The sequence below is a fragment of the Leucopleurus acutus genome (assembly GCF_964270905.1).
Source record: "Leucopleurus acutus genome assembly, chromosome: 7".
Taxonomy (NCBI): Eukaryota; Metazoa; Chordata; class Mammalia; order Artiodactyla; family Delphinidae; genus Leucopleurus; species Leucopleurus acutus.
In genome coordinates this window covers 81,949,499-81,975,856 of record NC_139150.1, presented here as the reverse complement: position 1 = coordinate 81,975,856, position 26,358 = coordinate 81,949,499, and the positions used below count along the sequence as shown (strand labels likewise).

Here is a 26,358-nt window from a genome sequence, read left to right as displayed (position 1 = left end):
CAACATATTTCTCTGTCTTCTCATTTTGTTTAACTTACTTTTGGGGGGGTCTCCTTTCTGCAGGCTGCAGGGTCATAGTTCCTCTTGCTTCTGGTAAGTCCACTCACAGTGGGTGAGTATGGTCCAGTGGCTTGTGTAGGCTTCCTTGTGGAGGGGACTTGTGCTTGCATTCTGGTGGGTGGAGTTGGATCTTGTCCCTCTGATGGGCAAGGCCTCATCAGTTGGTGTGTTTTGGGGTGTCTGTGAACTTAGTATGATTTTAGGCAGCCTCTCTGCTAATGGGTGGGGTTGTGTTCCTGTCTTGCCAGTTGTTTAGCGTGAGGCGTTCAGCACTGGAGCTTGCTGGCCGTTCAGTGGAGCTAGGTCTTGGTGTTGAGATGGACACCTCTGGGAGGGCTCTCCCCAGTGGATATTCCCTGGGGCCGGGAGTTCTCTGGTGGTCCAGTGTCCTGCTCTCGGCTCTTCCCACCTCAGAAGCTCAGGCTCGACCCCTGGCCACAGAACCAAGACCCCTGTTACATGGGGACTTTCTTGCCTTTCTGGAAGTCTGAGGTCTTCTGCCAGTGTTCAGTAGGTGTTCTGTAGTTGTTCCACGTGTAGATGTATTTTTTTTATATATCTGTGAGGAGAAGTTGAGCTCCACGTCTTACTCCTCCATCACCCTCCTCATTCTCTCCACATTTTCTTAGGCAAGATCTGTCCACCCAGAAGGGCCCTTTCTTTCCATTGGCACTCCACGCACATATTGTATTTTTGGTTCCTGAGACAAGGAAATGTATATCGTTGTGAAAGAAAACAGGTAATTGGTTCCAAAACTCACTTTTTGGCCAGAACCAACCAGTGGCCCTGCAAAGTGGCTGGGTCTTGTGGCCCTAGTTAGGATAGAGGGATAAGGAAGCTTCTTCCTGGAGCCCCATCACAGGGAAGGGCTCAAACCCAACCCATGCTGGCCAGATTGCAGCTTTCCCTGCTGGTACCTGGTAAGGTGCATGCCAGCAATGCACCAGTGCCCCTAAGCTCCCCACAGCCTCACCCAACCCTGCTGCCACTGGCATAAAGCTGCCCATTGGAAAGTTTTGTTTCAGTTTTCAGCCATAGCAGCTCCTCTGGTGTTCCTTCCTAGCCTGCCTAGTGTCCATCATTGACAGCTTTTACAGCAGGAAGGTGGGCAGGTTGATAACAGCCTCGTTCACAGGGGTCTCTAAAATGAGGTGGGGGCAGACTGAATCAGTGAGTCACGCATTTCATTCACTCAAGTTCCACCTTTCCAAATTTTTTTTTTATCTGTGAACTGCGTGTGCTTTTTATTTACCTAGAAATGACTCAAAGAGAGAGAGAAATTAGAGGTGTGTGGTGTAACATGACTTGCTGGTGAGTGGTCAATTTTGTCCGCTTTTTTGCTCCTGAGACCGATCTCCAGAGGGTGCCAAGGATAGCCAGGTTTCATTTATTTGTCCAAGTACAGGCATGATCAAAAGTGTTCTAAATAAGTCATGGTTTACAGCATAGATTATAGAATTTCCTCTGATTATTTGATTGGGTCACACGAATTTAAAGTTCAATTGAAACTTCACTTTCAAAGTTTCCTCTCCTTTTCTCTGAATATGCCAGAGCATGATGACAAGAGTATCACAGATTCCTAAAAATCCACCCAAACAAGCATATCTCAATACATTATGGTTTATTCACCTTAAGAAGAATCTAGAATACAGTACCAACAAGGATACTGGAACATGGTTTGGGATGGGAGACAGAGTTATGCCCAGTTGTGTTCTGGACCACTGATACAGATGATTCTCACTTCATTTTAGAGTTTCTATAATTGTAGCAATTATCTCTGAAAGATTTTTGTCCACACTGATTTGAACGAAATTTTCTGGAGCTGATGGGGGCTCCAAAGTATCAAACTGGGACTGCAATAACTCAGGGGACATAAAATGCCCTTTTCTTTTGAGTAAGCGTCCAGAGATGACCTCGAACGACCCAGTCAGATGGACCACAAGAAGCTTCACTTCAGCCAGCTTTTCTTCCTTTCCTGACTCATCACACTTCAGAGGTGCACCATCTTTTCCTTGTATTAAGATGTCTCTGTATACTTTCTTCAGAGCTGAACAGGCAAGAATTACATGCTGTCCAGAGGCTACATCTCTGTTAAAAAAATAAAGTGTGTGGGGGGAAGATTAGCACTAGAGTGAAGACATTTAAAATAATTGGTGTCAAGTCTAGGTTGAGGACTAGAGTCCCACTTCTCTGACAGTGGAAGGTGTTACAAATGGTGGCCAAGTATCAGGCAGTCCTGGCTTTGAGGTAAAGATCTTCCACTAGTGAGGCATCTTGGGTAACATATTTACCTCCCCGAGCATCAATTCATCATCTGCTAAATGCAACTACTCAGAGTACCTGCCCATAGAACTGTAATGAGTAAGTTTATCAAGGTGCCCAGCACACAGGAAATGCTTGGTAAGTATTGGCTCTGCCCCTTGGATGTAGGATGTGACTGAGCCACCACTTGTAGACATGGGTGGCTGCCGGCAGGTACCTGTGCCCCGCACACAGCACAGCTCAGGCTCTCCTCTCAGGTATTCAGGGATTTGAATTTCACAACTGGCTTCTCTCCATTCCTACTCTACAGTATGCTGGGAGTCTGGGGAAGTTACCAGTGCAGAGCTAGAGAGAGCAGGAGAAAAGGGAGCATCAGCCCCTGTGTGGTCAAGGTGAGAAGGATGTGAGAAGTTTCCAGGGCAGTGCTAAGGAAAAAAAAAAAAAAAACTGAGCCAGAAATAGAGGTAGAGTGACAAGGCACCAATAAGGGAAAACCAGTGTGGTTCAAGACCATACATGAGGGTGAGCCCCCTTTCCACTAAACCTACATGTACCAGCCAGAAGAGGCAGTCATCTTGGGGCCAGGAAGGAACTGTATAAAGAGGTGAAGGGTCAAAGCTGGCTTGGGTACTTAGAAATTTCAGTTCAGAACTGGGAATTCTGAAGGGGCCTGCCTTGATTCATGGCCGCTGTAGACTGGAGACCCAGTGGATGGAGTGTGTCATCAGCAACAAACCTATGTGCCTGAGCCTTCTGGCTCTTCCCAAGGGCCATGAGTGAGAGCTTGCCTGGAAGTCTGATCTCTCTTCTCCTGAGGATCTTCACTTCTGCTTCCATCACAGGTCAGTATGTTAGATCTCTGACAAGTCTGTTTATGTTAGAGACCCAAGTGGGCAGGAGTTCTCAACTCCTAACCTTAAACCCCTAAGCCCATGCAAAGACAGGGCTGCCAGCCATGTCTGTGCAGTCTAAAAAAAGTAAACTGATTTTTAATCATACGTATACTCTAATTTCATATGGCCCACATGATTTTAGATTTATAAAACATGACTTCATCTGAGACAGCAAGATTTAGAACCTATTCCCTGCCACTTCTTTATCTTCCATGTCCCAACCAGGATTCCCAGGGGTCTGGCCCACAGATGGGTTGGGGAGGACCTCGTTTGCTCAGAGGCATGCTACAGAGCTGAACAATTTGAGACTTCAATCCTGGTGGCCAGTTATCTGTTGACTTATGAATGACCCCAGATCTTCCTGGTTGTCAGAGTTTGAAGTAGGAGGCAATATAAGTGGTGGCTAAGGTATAGCTATACGTCATTATTATTTTTTTAGCACTTACTATATATATTAGGTACTGTTCTAAGTGCTACCCATGCTTCATCTCACTAATTCCTCACAACAGTCTGTGAGTAGGAACTATATTTATCCCCATTTTCAGATGAAGAAACAGGTTTATGGAAGCCAAGTGGCTGACCAAGATTCCCAGCTAGTAATTGTGGAGTTGTTTAGAAGGCTAACTCCAGAACCCAACTAAACTACACATCTGTGGCTGATTAAAGTCATTGTTGGTTACTTGATAGAGGTGCATTTCATTTCTGGGATGCCATATCAGCAGTCAGTTGTGATTTCAAGAGTGTATTTTTTCCCCTGTACTTTGTGATGGGTTTTCTTTACTCACTGGCTTACCTGGCGCCTGATTTTCTCTTACCTTTGTAAAATGTCATGCAAGTTGCAGAGCCATGGAATCCTGTCCTGAAATGAAGGCAGACACAAAGTGGCTTTTCCAGGTTTTGTTCGTTTTTACAGAAAGTTAATCATTTTCATCAATGTTAAGGTCCAGAGAGATCTTAGTGGTTTTGAGGAGTAGGCCATGCACAAGGCTGAGGGGTCAAGTCACTAGGCAGTTCAGCACAGAAGCATTTTCCTGGTCCAGGTGTCAGAGGCTCTTTTCATAACAATAAAAATTGCCCTAAAATACCAGTATGTAACTTCCACCATCTTTTTTTTTCTTTCTTTCTTTTTGCGGTACGCAGGCCTCTCACTGTTGTGGCCTCTCCTGTTGTGGAGGGCAGGCTCTGGACGTGCAGGCTCAGCGGCCATGGCTCATGGGCCCAGCTGCTCTGCGGCACGTGGGATCCTCCCGGACTGGGGCACGAATCTGCATCCCCTGCATCGGCAGGTGGACTCTCAACCACTGCGCCACCAGGGAAGCCCAACTTCCACCCTCTTAATCTTCCCATTGTAAGTATATTTTCTCTGGTTCTGCTATGTATATAAATCTTTTATTATACTGCATGATTCTTTAGGTGCCTCTGATCTCAAATGCAGAGAGGTATTCACAGAAACCCTATGTCAGCTGCTCTCTGGTCCTATTCTTCAAATCCTCCAAAAGCAAAGCTCTACTCAGATATAAGCAGTGTGAGAATTTTGTATTTCTCCAGAGAAGGCAGAGGAAGTTTACATAGGGTACCCTACAATGTTTCACAAAGGAATCCTCCTAGGGTAAATACTGATTGGTCATAATGCATTTAAAGAAAAACATAATTTTTTATTATGGAAATTTTAAACACATTCAATGATTTTCAACTCACAGTCTGATTTTATATATGTCCCAGCCATATCCTTACCTGTGCCCTCATCCTTTATCATTTTGATGCATATTCAAGAAACATGATGTGTCTTTAGAAGTCCTTGCTCTTAAACATTTGATTACTACCATTTTATTTAGGATTTTCGCATTTATATAATTGAGATTGACCTGCATTTGTTTTCTTGTATAGTCCATGTTAAATTTTGGTATCAATGTTATACTAGCCTCATAAAATAAGTAGGGCAGCTTTCCCTCTTTTTCTGTTCTTTGAAACAGCTTGTATACAATATATTATTGTTATGAACTGAATGTTTTTATTTCCCAAAAATTCATACCCCCTAATGTAATATTTGGAGGTAATTAGGTTTAGATGAGGTCATGAGGGTGGGGTCCTCATGATGGGATTAGTGTCCTTTTGAGAAGAGACCAGTGAGCTAGTGTGTACTTTTTCTCTCCTTCCACTGCCCTCCCCCTCAATCACCCAGTGAGGATACAATAAGAAGGCAGCCGTCTACAAGCCAGGAAGAGAAACTCCAGGCTCAGAATAAACAAGAACCTGACCATGCTGGCATCTTGCTCTTGGACCTTCACCCTCCAGAACTGTGAGAAATAAGTGTCTATTGTTTAAGCCACCCCGTCTATGGTATTTTGTTACAGCAGCCTGAGCTAAAACTCATCTTAAAAACTCTGTGCCTGGGGCTTTTTTTGAGGAAAGATCTCTGATTACAGGTTCAATTTCTTGAATGAGCATTGTGTTATATTCAGATTCTTCTATTCTTGATTCAGTTTTGGTAACTGAAATACTTTAGAATCAGCAAGGTCACGTTTTCATTGGCGGCGGGGGGGGGGGGGAGTAGACTGTGTCCCTGAGCACTGTCTCTGCCATCAGATCACTGTCATCCAAGCCTGTTTTCCCACAGTAATTTATATTTTTCTATGAAAGTGTCCAATTTTATCTAAGTCTTAAAATTCACTGGTATCAGATTTTTCATGGCCTCTTTTAATTCCTAGTCTTAATTGTGCTTTTTTTCCCCCTTGATCAATCTTGCCAGAGATTTGTCTGTTTTTATCTTTTCAAACAATTAGTTTCACTCATCACCTATATGGCTTCTTTGTTTTATATTCCATTAATTTCAGCACTTATTTCTATATTTTTCTACATTCTTCCTTTTTATTATTTTTTTCTACTTAAACCCTTAGATCATCATTTTCATTTTTGTTATTTTTCCAAAAGTGCATTCAGAGGCTGTAAATTTCCTTCTAAGTACTCTTTCAGCTATATCCCATAAGTTTTAGTTGATAGCACTTTTGTCATACATTTCCAAATATCTTATAATTTCCACTATGATTTTTAACTTATGAATTTATATGAATGTCAATTTTTATTTTTCAATTTTACTTATTTCTAGTTTCCAACCATTTTATGATTTGTGAGAATTTTTATTATTGATTTCTAATTCTTATGCATTATGATAAAAAATGTGATTGATTGGTATGATATTGACTCTTTAGAATTTGTGGCAAATTGTGCCATAGAGCACTAGTACTATGTGGTCTAGTATATGGTCAATATTTATAAATGTTCCATATGTACTTGAAAAGAATGTTTATTTTTTATTCATGCTTTTCAATATATTGTTTAAATCTTCTATATCTTTATTAATTCTTCTTGTCTGTTATGTGTATCTTTTGTCTGTTTTGATGTTTTCAAGAGAGTTGTTTTAAATTCTCCCATAGATTAAGAATTGACAGTTTTCCCTTCTGTCTTTGTGTGTCTGAAAATGTCTTCTGCTCTTACTCTTACTCATTTTAAATAAGATTTCAGTTGGTAAAGAATTCTTGGTTGACAGTTATTTTCCCTCAGCAGTTTAAATACTTACTCCCTGTCTTTAGGGCTCTATTGTTGTTGAGAAGTATCTCTTGTTATATTGGGCAATCATTCAGAACATATATTTTCTCTTTGGTAGCTATAGGTAGAAAATAAACCTCTTTGTCCTTGATGTTTTGCAGTTTTACTATTTATCCTGTTCAGGACTCATTTTATATATTCAGTCTAAAGAAACTGTTAATATTATCTCTTTGAAAATTGCCTTTCCCCCACTTATTCTATTCTCCTTGGATTCCTTTTAGTTGTATGTGAAACATTTTATTATACCAGTCTCTTAATTTTTCTCGAATATTTTTCTAGTTATCTAGCTCTCTTATTCACTCTGGGTAATATCCTCTAGTCTGTCTTCTAATTCACTAGTTCTCTCTTCAGCTGTGTCTAGTTTATTGTTTAATCCATCTATTGATAATGAAACATTATCAATAAATTTTGTTTCTTTCATTTGATTCTTTTAAAAAAATTAAAGTATAGTTGATTTGCAATATTATATTATTTCATTTGATTCTATTTCTTGGAGTATGACTTATTCCATTTGTGCTTTTTTGCTGATTCTCTCTCACAGTGGTTCATTTACCTGTATCGTTTGTACTTTTTGACTGCAGGTGCATCTTCAGATTTTTTTTCCCTTATAGGAGTGCTGAGTTTTGGAAACATTTCCATAGGTAGTTTTGCCAATTCCAGACTAGTATTACATTAATTTTTCAACTTGGTCTATGTCATATGAAGTGAATTGGGCGTAGGAAAGTCTCTAGTTTTCCACCTGTGGTCCAGGGGAGACAGCCAGATTCTTTGCTGCTTCTTGAATCTAGTGAGTGGAGATATTCGTAATCCTCACTCAAATAAAGTCTTCCTTTAAATACTTTATGCAAGTCCTCGCACTTAGTTTCAGGTCCAGCTCCATGCATCATATAGGCCTCATCTCCCATCTCTACAGGGGCATCAGAATCTCAGTTCCCAGCCTCCTGGCTTACATGCATTTCCAAAACTTGGGGGAAGAGGTTATTTAGGTTTAACTAAATCTTGCCACTTTGATTCTGGCACCTGAGAATTTCTCATTTTGCTTCTGACCTTGGTTAAGCCCTTGGCTATGCCCCCCCCCCACACACACACAGTCTTTTCCACCAGGAGCCTTTCAAGTTCTCCAGCTCTGGGTGAGCTCCTTTAGTTCCTGAATATCTCCTCTGGGCTCAGGCTTTCCCATTTCTTATTCAGAGTAACTACTCAGTAAGTGAAACATTCATTCCACCAAGGCCTTCACTCTGTACTCAGCAAACTAAAGACCCTCCCGTTACTAGGACCCACCCTTTTCAGGAAGCAGAAGATTTTACACACACACACACACACACACACACACACACACACTCTCACACACAAAACACACACATATATTTAATTTTTTCATATTAAATAAAATTTTTGAAAAGCATGTGTGCTAATATTGGGTTGAGGTTCCTGGAAGTTTTACTAGTGATAGAATTTTTTAAGACTTTACCTCTATGGGGACTTCCCTGATGGCACAGTGGTTAAGAACCCACCTGCCAATGCAGGGGACACAGGTTCGATCCCTGGTCCGGGAAGATTCCACATGCCGCAGAGCAACTAAGCCTGCGTGCCACAACTACTGAGCCTGCTCTCTAGGGCCTGTGAGCCACAACTACTGAGCCCACGTGCCACAACTACTGAAGCCTGCGTGCCTGGAGCCCGTGCTCGCAATAAAGAGTAGCCCCCGCTTGCTGCAACTAGAGAAAGCCCGTGCGCAGCAATGAAGACCCAACGCAGCCAAAAATAATAATAATTAAAAAAAAAAAAGACTTAACCTCTATGTACACACTAGTCGACCAGAGACCACTTAGAAGTACAAATGCAACAGTTACAAAATCCACACAAGACACAGATCAAATGACAACTATCACCTAACTTACACAAATAATAAAACAACAGCTATTAATACATAATTCACAGAAATTATTACTCAAGTTACAACAGCTACTACAATGTGCACACATTGTAGCTCAAATGTATTTAATGAATGAAACATTTGTTTATGTTAGCACTTGTCTGACTGTAGTCAGTAGAACCATTGTGGTTGTTTCTAAACAAAGTAACAAGATAATGAGGCTTACCAGCTCCAGATTTGCAGACCACAAAGAACTCTGTGCTTTATGAGGAGACCTATGTGCTCTTGGAAAAGAGTGTATATGTTTAAGGTTTATTATTGGCAAGGTTTTCTAAGACATCATACTCAAAAACTAAATGTTCTGGAGAAGTCTATGAGGAGAAAAAAAGTTGTAGGAGCTATACTTATGGAACTTGAAATTGCCACTGTAACACATATTTTCTGGGCTTATGGCAGGGGTCCAGGAAGAAGAGTGTCAAGGATTATAGGTAGCGGGGATAATTAGATGGACTTACTGAGCTGTGCAGTATTTTATGATGGAAAATTGCCCATGGGAAAAGCTGCCAATTCAAGCACAGATTTGGATTTCCCCTTTCCTTCATCCATTTACAAGCATTTGTTGTGTGCTTAGGGAGATCCAGACACTGCTCTGGGTGCTTTCTTTCAGTACTCTAGACATGATCACCCTAAGTTTAACTTCTAAGATTCCATTTGCACTCAACTTTCTAAATTCCTTTCTTTCCTGTACTCTCACTGTGAATAGCTAAGCTTTTCTATTATATTCATGAACTAACAGGAATGAAAAAGAGAACACTGTTAGTTATACAATGACCTTAAAAAAATTTTTTTTAAACCTCTTTGGCTATATTTTCCAAAACAGCTCCTCTAATAGAAGGCTGTAGCAGAGCAGGGTGACTGGGCCTTAAAGACTCATGAGTCAGCAGGATGAGCAGTTTCCTACCTAGGATCCAGTCCTACAAAGATACAGTGCCTTTCAGGCCTGCAGGAAGGGCAGCACAGGCCACTTACTTGGTAAAGTGGTATACTAATCATTAAGGGGACTAACTTCATTGTGTGTTTTACATGTAAATGGGGGCATCCCATTTCAAGCTGTAGAAATGATGTCAACTTTTAAAAAGTTAAGGAGTCTGCTTATAGCATATGGGGCCCACAGTGAGGTAACTTCCTAAGCACTTGGAAAAGAAGGAAAGAAGCTTGTTCTTTAAAGCTTTAATTTAAAGAGCAACACTTAATAGAAAGGAGCAGAGATGTATAAACTCATCTGAAGGAGTAAAAAGGACCCTCAGGCTAGCAGGACATCACTATGATCCAACTGCATATTTTTACACACATAAAGGAAGCACGTCTGTCCCAGCAAGGCTTGGTGGGTGTGAAAGCCCAGGGCAGGAGCACTACGGAATTAAACAGCAGAGTACTGACCAGAGGACATGTCTGGCCATTGGACTGAGTTCTGGCCATAGGACTTTGAATATCATATTCTCATTAGCAAACATCTTCCTGTAAGGGGATGGCTGGTCTCACACCATTAGAAACTTCAGCCCTAACTCTCCTACTCTTTTGATTGCATGTTCACTGAGAAACCTGATTGTATGTTGGCTTCTGAAATCAGATCCATGTGAAGTGTTACAGGCCATGTGGCACTTAAATTTCTCCTTGTAAATTAATCAACTGGCATTCTGGGGTTTTTTTGGTTTTTTTTTGTGGTACGCAGGCTTCTCACTGCTGTGGCCTCTCCCGTTGCGAAGCACGGGCTCCAGATGCGCAGGCTCAGCGGCCATGGCTCACAGGCCTAGCCGCTCCGCGGCATGTGGGATCCTCCCGGACCAGGGCACGAACCCACGTCCCCACGTCCCCTGCATCGGCAGGCGGACTCTCAACCACTGTGCCACCAGGGAAGCCCCGGCATTCTGGTTTTATGTAGAAATCTTGTGAACCTGACTAGTGGGGTTCTCATATGAGACATGAATGCATGTTCAATGTGTTGACGGTATCAGGCATTGAGCTGACAAGACAGAGCCTGACTACCCTTGTCCTATCTGGGTAGGCAGACAGCCTTTGCCACAATACATCCCTTGTCACTGTACAAGTCTCTAGGTGAAACAAAATCCTGAGACTAGTGCCGTGGGCTGCTAACCCCCATTCAGCAAGAATGTTTGGTTTAGAAGAGGTAGTTGGAAGGTTCAGAGGGCCAAATGCTAATTCACATATTCAGTATTCACATGCCTACTTAGAGTTCAAGGAGCAATTATAATGATGCATTAGGACTGATTCACAGGTGCAAACACAACAAACAAATGAGTTGTTCTTCTGCATGAGTAAAATGTTCCTAGTGGGTTTGGATGAACCAAGGAGAGGAGATAATTTGTTTAATTTCTAGTACTTTAGATATCTCTTCTTTCTTCACATTAGCAGAGGAGCAAACTTGTGTTCTGTTGTTTTACTTAGATTGCACATTTCCTCCAGTCCATCGGCACAAATATCTCTTTGTACAGAGATCAATCTCTATTATTTTATGGCTTAGGAAACAAATATGTTATGGTGTTAAGTTGGGTATTGACTTTATTATTCATTACATTTTCTGCATGCCTGAAACATTTCACAATAAAGACGAAACAAATTAAAAATAACGGAAAACATGTTTGGGTAATAAGCTTCCTATCCTGTGTATAGGAAAATGGAACTTTACTTTGAATCCATACTTCTTTATTGTTTTAATAGTGCCTCAATATGTGCCTTCGTCAAGAATTAAGCATGTTGCATCACTTAGTCATAATAAAATTCCTCAGAAGCTCAACCATGAAAACTAATATTAATACATGGAAACATTGAACTATTTAAACAAAAATGGATGCTTTCAGACATTTGCCCAATCAGAATGTATGTTGGACCAGTTTATTCACTGCACCGGTAGGGTCTGGGTCCACCAGCCATAAAAACAATGAGAGAAGGTTGGAGATAAAACAGAAGCACTTTCAACTTTATTTTACAGAAGTTTCCAAGTATTGAGTCATAATTACACAATTGGGATCCTTCCTTGGAGGATCACATGGGGCCCCAAGCAGAGAGTTTTTCCAAAGCAGCTCCAAAGGCTACCTAGACTCCATGTGGAAACCAGAATTCTCAGACCTGCTGTGTGAAGCCAGGTGTCACCTGCCTCAAATACCCTTCGCGGCCTAGGCCCCTACAATGGATGTGCTCACCGGGGGCTGTGCCTCTCTCCTGCTCTCAGCCTCGCCCTTGCTTTCACCCTTTCTTGCCCCACTTAATCAACCCTGAGTCACTTCTTGTAGATTATTTGTGTGTGTGTGTAGTATCAGGGCCTTTAACACAGTAGAAAAAGTAGAGTCTTAGAGGTTGGAGAGATCCCCCTCACTCTATGCCTTTGCGCAAGTTTCTCTGTGCCTCCCTTTGTTCATCTGCAAAATGGGGGAATCATATATAATACATTGAGCTGCTTTGGGACTTAAACAGGAAAAGGAGTAGACTCCATTTTAAACATTACTTTTTGGCTGATTTAATAGCTGCAATAAACAGCATTCATTTCCAACTCTGAATTTTGAAAAGACCTTTAATAAATAAATTTAGTATGCAGTGGGCTCTAACTCCACAAACAATGAATACTTAATATGTGCAAAGCACCATATCGAGCACTGGGGATGTAAATATGAACAGTGCAGTCCCTGTCCTCGAGGGGGTCACAGCCTGAGGATGGGTATTTATCAATTAAACTACCCACAGGACAGTAATGAGGGCTCCAAGAAATATAAGAAGGGCTATGATAAGACAAGGGGAGAGAGCAATTTTGATCAGGCCCTAGGAAGACTAAATCTTAAAGGGTAAAGAGGATTTTAATGGAAGCAGGGCCTGTCAAGCAGAGGGAAGGGCAAGACTTGGCATATTAAAGATGGTTTACCAAGACTCTTGTCTAAATGGATGAGGCAGGAGCTCAGCACTGGTGAACAGGAGGTGTGGGAGTTGATAGGTGAGGAAGGTCAGCAGAAACTGTCAGGACTAGAGAATCAAGACCCTGAGTGACCTGCTAAGGAGTCTGGACTTTATTGTTAGGGTCTTAGGGAGGACTTGGACACATGAGCTCCAAATTTTGTGTTCATGTTTGTGAAAAAAGGGAATGATTGAGATCTCCTTTTCACAGATGCAGAAACTGGGGCAAAACAGAGGATATATTAAAGCAAATTCACTGAACTCTGTGTGTAAATAGTTACTACAGACAATATGGTAACTAAGGCAAGTCAAACACAAAAAGTCTTAGGGGAAAGAGAGGAGGAAACAACATAACCCAAATGAACATCCCTGCTTGCTGGATCTGATGTTCTAGGTCCCTTCATTCCTGATAGTCCTTACATGCAGGGATGGGCGGGGGGCAGTGTACCCTGAACCCCCAGCCCAGTGCTTAAGCACTTGGCCTATCTAGAGAAACAGTGTCTTCTCGAACGGGATGATGGTTAAAGGGCAGGGCAGGAGCTCAGAGGAACAGATGGAAGATGAGTGTGTCCAGCATTGCTGGGGGAGGTGGAGAGAGGGCAAGGAAAGTGGGAGGGGAGGACAATGGGCGATGGACTGGTTTTATCTGGTGCAAAAGTGAACTTAAGCCCATAGAAAATGCATGTAAAAATAATATATACCCCAAAAAGGATAGGGGGAAAAACTCAAATTCAATTAGTAGGTATTTTTAGAAGATGAAACCAAGGGTGATGAAAATTCTGTGAAAGGATTTTTCGGCACTGGTTGAATTTTCTATACAGGATAAGTATTATAATCAGGGAAAAATTTTCAAAAAAACCTCTTTTAAATAGACTTTGAGGTTGAAGTCTGCTCAAGTGTCATCATACGCTACCAGGACAGCATGAACCTGGCACATAGGGGAGACTAAATGACTGGCAGCTTGGAAATTCTTTATTATCATCATCATCACGCTAATAATGTATTGCATCCTGGGTGGCGTATCTTTCTATACCAGCGCTGTCCAATAGAGCTTTTTGCCCTGAGGGAAATGTCCTCTATCTGTGCCACCTGGATTAGCAGCCACCAGCCACATGTGGCTGTTGAACACTTGAAATGTGGCAATGCAACCCAGGAACTGGAGTTTACATTTAATTTAATTGAAATAGACTTAAGGAGCCCTTGGTATATTCAACTCAGGTTCTTTCTCTTCACATCTCAGCCTTCTGAGCACAATACCCTCCCCAAACCCTCCTGAGACTCTTCCGCAAGGCCAACCGCTATGTCTGCCTCTAACACTCTAACTGATGTTCAGTACAGTATCTTTGGGGTGGGGGGCTGGTTGCCAGAGCAACCAGGAGGTCCTTGGTGCCGGCTCAGCTGTGACCCACACCTTCACTCATAGACTCGCTGGGCTCTCATCAAAAATGTAAGCCATCTGCCATCTTACCTCTTTCTCTCTGCTTCTCTCTAAGGTCAGGCTAACTTGTACAGCTGCCTCTGAATATATTTAGTAACTTGTTGTGTTTCTTCGAGTAACTGATGACCTTTTCTTCTGTACAATAAATTCCTCTTCTGAATTCTCCTCCCCAGCCCCCCATCCATACTGCCCACTTAACAAGACTCACTTGTGAACAAGAGGAAGGCTGCTTAAATGCCATTTTAAAATCTGTCCATTTGGGTTGCTTTACTTTGTTCCTTATTTTAATTTTCATTTGTACCTGCCAAGGAGAAAAATAAAATAACCCTAGCACAGTCACATTTTACACACTCCACAGAAATGGTTTCTGTTACATGTATGTATATATAGATAAGATATTAGCAACAACAATAAGAAGTGATATTTACTGAATGCTTCAGGCACTTCTCTGTGCACATTTTTCATATTATCTCATTTAATCCTCCCAAGAACTCAATGAAATAGGTCCTGTCACCATCCCTACTTCACAGGAGGAAAATGAGGCACAGAGAGACTAAGCCATCTGCCAAGTCACACAAGCTCAGTGGTGAGGCCAGGTTATCTATATTATGTTTATTATCTCTCATATAATATCATTATTTTGTTTACATTATTACTCTGTCTCCCTTTTTTGCTTCTCTCCTCCTGCCTTCTAAAGTCAGATGCTGTAAACTTGATTTTGATGGTTTAACGTTTGAACTATTACAAATCGAGGTGCACTCCCTGGGACAAAGAGAAACCCTCAGAGTGCTCTAGAATTAGACCTAACATGGGTTAATGACTCCAGTCCTTCACGGCAGGACAAAGAGAAGAAAGTGGGGCCCAACTGGGGTGAGCCAAGGTCATGAAATTGAAAACACCAGTGTTGCTCTTTGGCCAGTTCCATACCATACCTGCCCTTTGGACACCCTTGGCACGTGGGCCCAGCTAGAGCCCCTGCTCTCAGCTGCTCTGTGGACTCAGCCCTACGCCCTGCCCTCAGTCTCTCCTGGGTTACAGCTAATCACGCCAGTGAATCCAGTTTGTGACTCTGGTTTGAGAGAGACCCTCTAGGAAAGGGCCTCATGACAGTGTATAAAGAAATGAGGTGCTAGTCATTCATTCTTACACTCATTCATTCATTCACTCACAAATCTGCCACAAATATTTTCTGACATGTACTATGTGTCAGGCTCTGGGGATATATAATGGTTAACAGAAATGGCCATAGTGCCTGCCCTTTTGGAGGTAAAATCTAGTTGTAGAGATAAATAGTAATCAAATTCTCACACCACCAAATGCCATGTTGCAACTGGGACAAGGACGATAAGGGATACGGTGCCATGAGAGTTTATTATAGGAGGTTTTACCTAGAAGTCAGGGAGAGCTTCCCTGAAGAAGGAGCACAGGAGCTGAGATGTGAAGCATGAGCCGGGTAACTGAGAAGAGGGCAGGGAAGTGCATTATTCCTCACAGTGGGAACAACAGATACAAAGGCCCTGCGGGGAGGAGCATGGTGGTAGAGCAACTGAAAGAGGCAAGGGTGGCTCCAGCGGATACAAGGAGGGGACGCGTGGCTCCAGAGGGCCAGATCTGAGTTTGTGAAACCCACCGGAGCAATTTTGTTTTTCTCCTTGGTGATCATAAATAGTGATGAATGAAAAAAAGAGCTGCAGCAGCCCAGGGAGCGGGATTCGTGACGCGACATCAGAGCCCTCCCCACTCCTGCACCTGGGTGGGCGGGCGGGGTGGGGGGTTTCCTCAGGCTGCTGGTGGGGAAGCAGCCAGGGCTTTGCTAGGCAAAGATGCCAGGGCCTGGCGAGGTGGTAGGCTGATAAGTCCTGGGAAGAAAAGATGAACTTCCCCACATATGAGGCAGAGGGGAGCCTCTGCCCTCTCAGGGATTACATTCTGCAGATTAAAATCCCTCAACAAAGTGTTCTGGCAGATCCTGCCGAGCTGGGGCAGAGGGTGGCATCACTGCTGATGCCAGTTTAGAGTTTAGATGGGAGTTCAGGGCCAAAGCTAACATATGTGGTGGACCCGCTGTGCACCTGGCTTTTGGAGCACTGTACGTGAGTGCATGACTCAGGAACTCTACTACAACAAGCACTGCAGGAATCTTAACCTGTGTCACCCTGCATCACAGGACATCTGTGTTGGAAATAAAAACAGACAGCAAACCTTACCTGGTCATTCAGAGGTATCCCTTTTCCCATCTTCATCCGATTTTCCTCTGGGTGATAGTCATCTGCATCGTAGAATTTCCACCCTAGCTTTAAGAACAAAGTGAAAGAGGGTATGTGGCAGGTAGTGCGGCCCACGTGACAGCCACCGTGGGGTTACTAAACCTAACGGGCAGGTACAGAAACAACCCTGCCACCCTCTTCTCCACCAGCAGCCCGAGGAAACCACCCCACCCCCCGCCCACCCAGGTGCAGGAGTGGGGAGGGCTCTGATGTCGCGTCACGAATCCCGCTCCCTGGGCTGCTGCAGCTCTTCTTTTCATTCATCACTATTTATGATCACCAAGGAGAAAAACAAAATTGCTCCGGTGGGTTTCACAAGCTGCATGGAGGTGTCTGTGGTGAGTTTACAAACCACTCAGGCCAGAAGAAAAGGCAGGGAGGGGAAAGGGAGAGAAGCAAAGAGACAACATGATGGGACTAGCAACTGGGAGGCATTAGAACAGGTTACCTGGGATGACAGCAGGGTGCCGACGGTGGATCTGTGGAGAGGACATAGATGTTACATGACTGCCTTTCCCAGCCTGCGCTGTGCCTCTTCCATCCGAGGAGCCCTGGGAAGCAGAGGGCTGCCCTACCGGTATTAATCACCGACAACTTATGATACTGAAACTGAGATAGATGCTCCTGACCCTGGAGTCTAGAGCATGGCTTTAGTTTTCTCCGGGAATTTAAATGAAATAATTATCCGGTCATCACCAATTTTTCTCCCAAAAGCAATACATAAGATCTCATTAAACCCCTGAAGTTTTTTCCTTAAGTTTTTGGTCCCTGTTTTGTAATTATTTTTTTGAGAAAAAATATTAAATTATTAAAGTGATAAATTCTACTGAGCATATTGGAGGGAGAGGTCTGACAGGGGAATTTAACCTCTAAGCACCCACACAAGGTTCAAGGAGCTCATAAAAGCATTAAAATATTGGGGCTTAAAAGGGGCACACTCTTCAAATAAAGGACATGGAGAATTACCAGCACTCATTATTAAGTCTGGGAGTTGAATGCTCTCTGTGCAATGCATCTGAGAATGATCTACCTGTTCGGACCCTAACAGGCTGCATGGTCAGTGAAGAGGGCTTGGGTCCTAGAAACTGAGGTCTGGCCACGGTCTCCATTCTGCCACTAAATGACTGTGTCCTCCTGTGTCAGTCACCTTGTCCTCTAAATCTGTTTTCTCACCTGTAAAACAAGGGAACTGAGCTACATTTATCCATTCACCTACTCATTTCACTCAGCCAATATCTACTGAGCACCTACTATCTCCTAGGACATAATGCTCAGCCCACTGAGACTGGCCATCTTGAGGCTTACAGGCTAGCGCCGTGGGGTAGGGGTGGAGGCCTTCAGGCAATTAATTAGAAACGAAGCCCCTTCATGCTATCAGTTTCTGAAGTGTTACCCAAAATGCCAATCATTGAAGTATGAACTTCAGAATTTTTTACTGTATCCTCCTACCATTTCACCATGCCCTCTTGCCTAAGTTTTACACACACTTTTACAATTATCTACTTATTATTTTTGTTTAATTGGTTCACTTTTTTTGTTGTTTATTTGTTGGTTTTTTGCGGTATGCGGGCCTCTCACTGTTGTGGCCTCTCCCGTTGCGGAGAACAGGCTCCGGACGCGCAGGCTCAGCGGCCATGGCTCACGGGCCCAGCTGCTCCGCGGCATGTGGGGTCTTCCCAGACCGAGGAACGAACCCGTGTCCCCTGCATCGGCAGGCAGACTCTCAACCACTGCGCCACCAGGGAAGCCCCTAATTGGTTCACTCTTTAAAATTAAACAAATGTGTTAAACAAGGAAACTTTTTCCTTCCCTTATACAGGAAGCCACCCTCACTTGCCTTAAACAGAAGGCAACCAAAAAGATGTATACAGTGAAAACAAAACGTTGTGATGAAATTCTAGCTGGATACTATTCCTTACCAAGGGTCCTCTCTCTTTTGTTAAGAAGGTATCAGGGAAGTTTTAAAAAGACACACTTGTACCAAACTGAGACCTGCTCCCAAAAGTAACCAAAGGATTGAGAGAACTGGAACCTCTCCCATTATGTTCACTCCTTTGGAGGCTGCATAGGGTGACATGTTGTAGCCTACTGGTGACTAAACCGTCCCAGCCGAACTCCAGGGCTGGTGAAATCAGCGCTGTGTACAACGGAAATCACACTTAAGACCAAGTTAGCCAGGAATGAACATGTCAGCCACCAGTCATAATTTAAAAGAAAAGCTAACTAGATTGGGGTGTAGACGGGCAGAAAGGAGATAGAAGAAAACGGAAAAACCACTCTACCACTCTAACCAAACTTCCTAACCAGAGGACAGCTGGACTGTTTGAATATGGACCAGGGACCCCCAGCAGAAATACGGCAAAGTGCTCGGCTCACAGGAGACTGGTCAGGGCCGAACATTACAAACCAGTTTGGGGCCCAAATGTCTTCTAGTGGGATGGTCTAAATCAGGACCGAGGAGACTTAAAAAGACAGTAGGCAGTAGGCTGGGGCACAGAATAATGAGAAAGGTATTCAAGAGGCCTGAGCTTGTTGCGACAGCAGGAAAAAGAAGGAAACACGGAAAGAAGCTGAGGGTGGCTTCACTAAGATTGTTAAAATATAAAGAAAGCTAACACTGCCACCCACTCAAATGGCTCCATTCATTCATTCATCAAGTCAATACATATTTATGAAGCACCTACCATGTGCCAGGCATTGTTCTAGACACATATGTCAATAACAAAAAGGAAAAAGATCCCTTACATTCAGGTAGGGGAAGGAAAGGCAATAAACATAATAAATTTATTATTTGACATTACTTTAACAGTGTTTTAAATGGGATCTTTCTGGTTTGAGACTATTATTTTCTTAAGGTATTACCCCACTGCTCCAAATGTTATGGAGTATATTTAAAAATCCTGCAGGGCCCTAAGAGGGGCTCACAGAAGTCACCAAAGAGCTCAATGTTGCTACATCCAATGATCAATGTAATCAATTCTCAGGCATTTTATCACTCAGTCCATCGACAACAGTTGACATTGACCTAACCATTAGAGGGCCCAGGGCTCAGTCCTTGGCCAGCTTATCCACACTCACTCCCTTGGTGTTCTGAATATATATGTCTTTAAACATACCCACACACCGATGAGTCCTACATTTTCACCTGAAGTCCCTCTCTCCTGAACTCGACTTGGATATCTGATTGCCCACTTGACAGATCCACTTGGATGACCGATAGGCATGTCCAGCTCACCACATCCCACACTGAGCTCCTGAAATTTTCTGAATCAGGAACTGCCCATGCAGTCCAGTGTATTTTAAAGACTCTTTCTTTCTCCAGGTAGGTAGGTTTAGCTCCCAAAAATTATTGTAGCATTTTTAGCCTCAAAGACAGGGAATCTTGTAGTATATACAGTAATGTCAAATAATAAGTTTATTATTAACTCCAAACCTGCTCTGCCTATTGCTTCCCCATCAGTCAACAGAAACTCTTTTCTTCCAGTTACCCAGGCCAAAAATCTTGAAATCATTCATGACTCTTCTCTCCTTCATACCCCACATCCAGTCCATCAACACATCTTTTTGGCTCTACTTTCAAAATATTCCAGCATATGACCACTTCTCTTCACCTGCATTGTTTTTCTGACCTCATCTCCCAATCACTCTGCCACAATGGCCTCCCTGCTAGTCCACAAGAAAGTCAAGCCTCAGGGCCTTTGCACTTGCCATTCCCTCTGCCCATATGCCCTTTCCTGGCTATCTACGGGCTTATTTCCTCTCTTCTTGTAGGTCTTTCTCCAACACCACTTCCTCAGAGGAGCCCTCCCTCATTATCCTGCCTGGCTCTTTGTTCCACTTACCTTCCTTTATTTTCCCCTAGAGCACCTACTGCTGCCTGGTGCACTGCACAAGTATTTATTCCCTTACTGCCTCCCTCCCTTACTAAGATGTAAACTCTTTGAGGGCAGGGATGTATCTGTCTTGCTCACTACATGTCAGTGACGTTGAGGAAGGATTGAGCTCAATAAACATTTACTGAATGCATGAATATCATAACCATATGACATATGGTACAGTCTCCCCTCATCTGATCCAAGGCTTGGGTCGGGGGGCAGCACATGAACTGCCCAAGCTCACAATCAGACAGCAGTAGAACCAAGACCTAGGGCTCTTGACTTTCACTACATCACACCAGAGCGGCAGTTTTTCATTCTCTGAGTTCTTCAGTCATACACAGTGAGGGACTTTCTGGCTCTGTGTTTTATTTTAAATTTCAGTGCAAGATTCCCTGTCTTTGAGGCTAAAAAATGCCACAATAATTTTTGGAAGCTAAACCTACCTACCTGGAGAAAGAAAGAGTCTTTAAAATACACTGGACCGCATGAGCAGTTCCTGATTCAGATCATTCTAGAAGGGACTGGATAAGCCTTTGGAGGTTGTGATATTTTAGTTGTCTTTTGCTGCCTCTGGTGGAATGCTGCCGTAGCTGCCTTTTCTGATAATAAAGGGCATTGTCAGACTTTGGTCTAAACAGGAAGCCAAAGGCTTCCTCAGCCCCCAAGTTGGCCAGACTGGGCTGCGCAGAGGTTTTGTGGTATGCAGTGCGCCTCCCTGCTTACAAACCTTCTTAACACCGAATCCTTACAGTTGAAGGGGGAACACAGTAAATAGGAAGGTTAAATTCACGTTCCAAAATCTAATCAGAAAAGTCCAGGGCCCGGCAGGAGGGAGCTGGCGCGCTGTCCAGCTTGACAAAAGTCTGTAGGAGCCTGGGACGAGGCTTGGCCCTGCTCTGTGGGCCTTGCTCCCTTGCACGCTGGGCCCACACGAGGCCCCCAAACATGGGCACCTGTGACGGCCCGGGCCGCTCCAGGTGGCGCGGGGAAGTCGTTACTCTATTCGCGCCCCTGCAGACGCCTCTTCACAAGGCGCTTTCGCTAAAGCCTCTGCCTAAATTTACAGACGGAGAGCCCGAGTCTGGGGTATGGCCCCGGGCCGGGTGCCCCCGAGGCGAGCAGGTTGGCAAGTGGGCAGAGGGAGCAGGTGCCCTGGGCCTCAGTTCCCTCATCAGCAAAGGGAAAGGACGCTCCCGTCGCCGCGGGCCCGGAACGCCGGCGGATCTGGCCTCCGCCGCCCCGCGCCGCCCCCCCACTGCGCCCCCAGCGCCCCGGCCCTCCCGGACCTACTTCCCCGAGCCGCTCACGCCCATCAACAGCAGCGCGCTGGGCGCCGCCATCGCCCGGAGTCCCGTCGCCTTTTGGGGCCGGTCTGCTCCGCCTTCCCAGCCACGGGGGGCGGAGCCGCCCGCGACCCAGCCCGGCCCAGGCGGACCCCACCCCAAAGCCCCCACCAAGACCCCGTCCCAACAGTGTCCCACCCCTCATCCGGTCCCCAGCCACCCGCCACCCACGCCGACACACCTTCCCCTCCCCCTCGCACCCCTTCCCCGACGAGACCCGTCCCACGCCGAGACTCCGCCCCCATGTGCTCTGCCCCAGCCGCCCCGCCCCCACAGCGCCCGGCGAGACCCGCGCACCCGGCGGCCCACCACTTCCCTTTCCCCCCACTTCCACCCGGTTCTCGCTGCGCCGTCCGCGCCCGTTTCCCTCGTGGGGTAAGTGGAGCCTCCCGCAGGCAGGAGGGAGCCGGCCCCGAGTCCCTGCACCTGCGGTCTTCCTCTCGTAGCCCCTCTCCGCTGCAGGGGAGCCTCGCCCTTGCAGGCCGGACCCTCGGGCTCCTCCTTCAGCAATGGAAAGAGCATTTATTTGTTTTTTAAATGTTATAAAAAGAAAAAGCAGAAAATGAATTCACACTTTGCCGCACCTGCAGGCAACAAGCGTCCGTTCCCAAAATGATCCGCCGTCCCGCATAGATAAATGGGTATGAATATTTTATGAAGTTGGGATCATGCTGTACACGGTGTTTTGTAACCTGGCCTTTTGTCACAATAATACAAGGCAGATTTCTTTTGGTGTCAAATATAGACAGGTCCATAGTGGCACATGTCATGGCTCTGCTATTTAATCTGGTTCCTGTTCTCAGGTAAATTACTTAAGGGGAAGAAGCACCCTTTGAAGGGCCATTTTGCTTTAAAACAATGTTAATTATGTACCATTTAAAATACTTGATTAAAAGTACTTCCAATGACATTCTGCCCAACCTCCTTCGTTATCCAAGATCATATTACTCTGTGTTCTTGAAAACAATAAAGCTGACATAAAAGCATTTATCTAAAGAATATTTCAATTACCCCTGAACGGACTTTTTTTTTCCCCCGGTACGCGAGCCTCTCACTGTTGTGGCCTCTCCTGTTGCGGAGCACAGACTCCGGACGCGCAGGCTCAGGGCCATGGCTCACCGGCCTAGTTGCTCCGCGGCATGTGGGATCTTCCCGGATCGGGGCACGAACCCGTGTCCCCTGCATCAGCAGGTGGACTCTCAACCACTGCGCCACCAGGGAAGCCCAACTGTTTTTCTTATGTAGCTCACGTGGGTGAAATTTCAGTGTTCCTGGATAGAGGTTACACAGATGAAGGAACAGACCTGGAGAGAGAGGTGACGCCTAAGGTCTTACAGTTCAGTTGTGCTTGATGAACATTTCTTGAACATCTACCATCCGCAGGACTCCAAAGGTGAATACTGTTACCCTCCAGGTGCTTCCAGGCAGGTAGGGGGATAGATGTATAAGCCTTGCTGTAACCTGTGCTCTGCTTTACCAGTTCGGGTAAAAAAAAATTAAAAAAACCTAGAGTTCACATTTCTTTCAAAATTCAAATGCAGAATGGTTAGCAGAAATTCTGTTTCTTCTCCCCAGATGTCCCTCCCAAGATATGTCCAAGGATCTCATATTTTCTGTACTAGTCATAGTGGTGGCAAGAAACAGCACACTCAAGTTGGGTTATTTGAAAAGGGTTCAGTAAAGGGGCTATTTACAGAGGTGCAGGTGGGGTCAGTTAAAGCAACACAGTGTCCTAGTCTTAGTGAGTGAGGGGAGGTGTGAGGGGCAGTGGAAGGGAGCCTTCATTGGGCTAGGGTGGGAGGGGAGAGAGAGAGAGCATCTGAGCGCTGTTTGGATAGAGATGTCTGATAGGAAATGTGGCCTTAGGAAGAGAGAGAGATAGACACCCCTTATTGACCCAACAGGGAGGGAATCAGGAGAATAAATGACCTCCCCTCCCCTTCTCTTGCCCTTTGATCTCCTGCTAGTGATCAAACCCCACTGGCCAGTCCCAACTGGAAGACAGAGAGCTAGAGTCTGTTGAGTCCGCCAGTGCATGCCAATCTCCTGGACACAGGGGAGGGAAGAGAAGGTTGGAGGGTGTATCTGATGGGTCAAAGGAAAGCCATCCAGCACTTTTTTTCTCAAGAGTCAGTGAACAAATCCTCCTGTGCTTGCTTCCAGGACAGCAGAACTCAGAAGTGACCCTAAGAGCTGAGTTTCACATTTTTTACTACTGAGAGTGCCACCTGCTGGCCCTGGTTGTCTCAGGGCTTCTCAGCTGTTGGGCAATCTGATATTAGGTCCTATCTGTCTACTGCAGGAACTGCTGTACTAACTGAGGCACATGGTACCCTGGAAGCCTGAAGAGACCCTCAGTGAGGCACTGCTTTCTGCATGTGTTACTATAGTGACCTGAGTCCAGATCACCCCCAGACCACGGACATCCTGCACTGTAAGTCTTATCTGGTAATAGTGGCTGTAGGAAGCCTCCTGTATGCAGCTGCTCCTTCTACAGGGGTTAGATGGGGTGCAGGGGGGAGCACCTTAATGCACACAAGCACTTCCCTAGGAAGCAAAGCATCTACCAGGATGGCTGGGCAGGGCAGATATTCCCATAACAGTGGTCTCACATCTGACAAGTCTCATTAAGAAGAGGTTACATCAGCACCTCTTCCCTTCCAGATGGGTCCTTGATCTTGGTTTAATTTTGAGAATTCAAATAGATGCATGGAAGAGCTCCACAGACCAAATCCCAGGTCTTAATCAAGCCCCAAAGTAGCCTATTTTACATTCTCCTGGAAGTAATGGTTGTGAACTTGCTTCACATCTTCATAACTAAAAAGGGTCACTCAAAGGGCCCAGAACAAAGTTTGTACAAAGGTAAAATGACTTTTGCTACCTCAATAGATGCAGAAAAAGCATTTGACAAAATTCAACATCTCTTCATGATAAAATACTCAACAAACTAGGAATACAAAATCAACCTGATAAAGAGCATCTGTGGACCCCACGGCAAATGTTCTACTTAACGGTGAAAGACTGAATGTTTCCCCTATGATCAGGAACAAGCAAGCATGTCTGTTCTCATCACTTCCATTCAGCATTCTACTGGAGATTCTAGCCAGGGCAATTAGACAAGAAAAAGAAATAAAGGCATCCAGATTAGAAAGGAATAAGTAAAACTATACTTCCAGATTATATGATGTTGTATACAGAAAATTCTGAGACATCTACGATGACCCTATTAGAGCTGATAAATGAGTCCAGAAAGGTTTCAGGCTACACGATCAACATACAAAAAGCAATTGTATTTCTATACGCCAGCAGTGAACAATCTGAAAGGGAAATTAAGAAGAAAAACCCCATTTACAGCAGCATCGAAAAGAACAAAATAATTAGGAAAAAATTAATAAAAGAAATACAAAACTTATACTCTGAAGATGTATATATGGGATATTAGGAATAAGAATACTCATTCTTCGCTGGGAGAAATGTAAACTGGTGTCACCTTTCTTGAAAGACAGTTTGGCATGATAGAATAAAACTGAATAAGCATATACCCTACAGTTCTGCAATTTTATTCCTAGGTTAACACTGGACATATGTACATAAATGTACAGGAAGTTGTGTTCATAATAAGGCCAAACTGGAAACATCCTGAATATCCATCAGCGATGAGATGGCTTAATCATTGCATATTCAAACGATGAAACACGGTACAGCCAATAGTATGAATGAATTACAGCTATTGATACAAAGGCATATCAAAACCATAATGCTGATTAGAACAATTAAATCTATGTAATTCCCATTTCTTGTTTAAAAACAAGAAAATTAAGCAATATGTTTATAGTCTAAGGGTATATACATGTATAATAAAACTATGCAGAAAAGCAAGAGAATGATTAACCAAAAATTCAAGATGATGTGTGTCGGAAGAGGCACAAAACGTCTTCTGGTAAACTGGCAATATTCTATTTTTAACCTATATATTGGACAGTGTGATGGTTAATTTTACGTGTCAACTTGACTGGGCTAAGAGGTGCCCAGGTAGCTTGTAAAACATTATGGGTGTTTCTGTGGGGTGTTTCTAGAAGAGGTTAGCATTTTAATTGATAGACTGAGTAAAACATATGGCCCTCACAAATGCGGGTGGGCATCATCCAGTACACTGAGGGCCTGAATATAACAAAATGGCAGAGGAAGGGTGAATTTGCTGTCTCTGTTGAGCTGGGACATCTGTCTTCTTTTACGCTTGGACATTGGGCTCTTGGTTCTCAGGTCTTTGGACTTGGACTAGAAGTATGCCACTGGCTTTCCTGGGCCTCCAGCTTGCCGAAAGTAGATCATGGTAGCAGACCACAGACTCCATAACTGAATGAGCCAATTCCTCATAATAAATCTTCTATATATCTATATATTTCCTATTGGTTCTGTTTTTCTGGAGAACCCTGACTAATACAGATGCACAAGTGTTTATTGTATTATTTTACCTTAAACTGTACATATGCATTTTATATACTTCTATATGTATGATATATCATGCACACACACAGTTGGGATCTTTCCTACCTAATTTACAAGTCCCAGCAGCAGTGAGGGACTCAGGAAAGTGAGCTGGTGAAGCAGGAATGAGTAATGCCTGATATGCTAAGAATCCAAATTGACCTTGACTTTCATCTCCTCCAGCTTGGTTTACTTCTTAACAGGCTGCTAGTGTTTCTGCTGACGTTGCACCTGATGGTAACTATCACTGACACCAGTGATGTTGTAGAATACTCCTTTATTGG

The 26,358-nt window shown here is 44.1% G+C and overlaps 1 protein-coding gene across 2 annotated transcripts; it reads right to left on the bottom strand.

The window, feature by feature from the left end:
• Positions 1 to 21,611, bottom strand: IDNK (IDNK gluconokinase). 2 transcript variants are annotated; one of them, XM_082843158.1, is made up of 5 exons: positions 21,534 to 21,611; positions 16,814 to 16,844; positions 16,306 to 16,392; positions 4,031 to 4,074; positions 1 to 2,148 (listed from the first exon to the last, which is right to left on the bottom strand). In XM_082843158.1, exons 1-5 carry the CDS (start codon positions 21,581 to 21,583, stop codon positions 1,803 to 1,805), a joined length of 558 nt encoding a protein of 185 aa, XP_082699284.1. In that variant the 5' UTR covers positions 21,584 to 21,611; the 3' UTR covers positions 1 to 1,802. The 2 variants fall into 2 exon arrangements, with proteins under 2 accessions (XP_082699284.1, XP_082699285.1); XM_082843159.1 differs by lacking the exon at positions 16,814 to 16,844 and having other exon boundaries at positions 21,534 to 21,596.
• Positions 21,612 to 26,358: the final 4,747 nt, after the last annotated feature.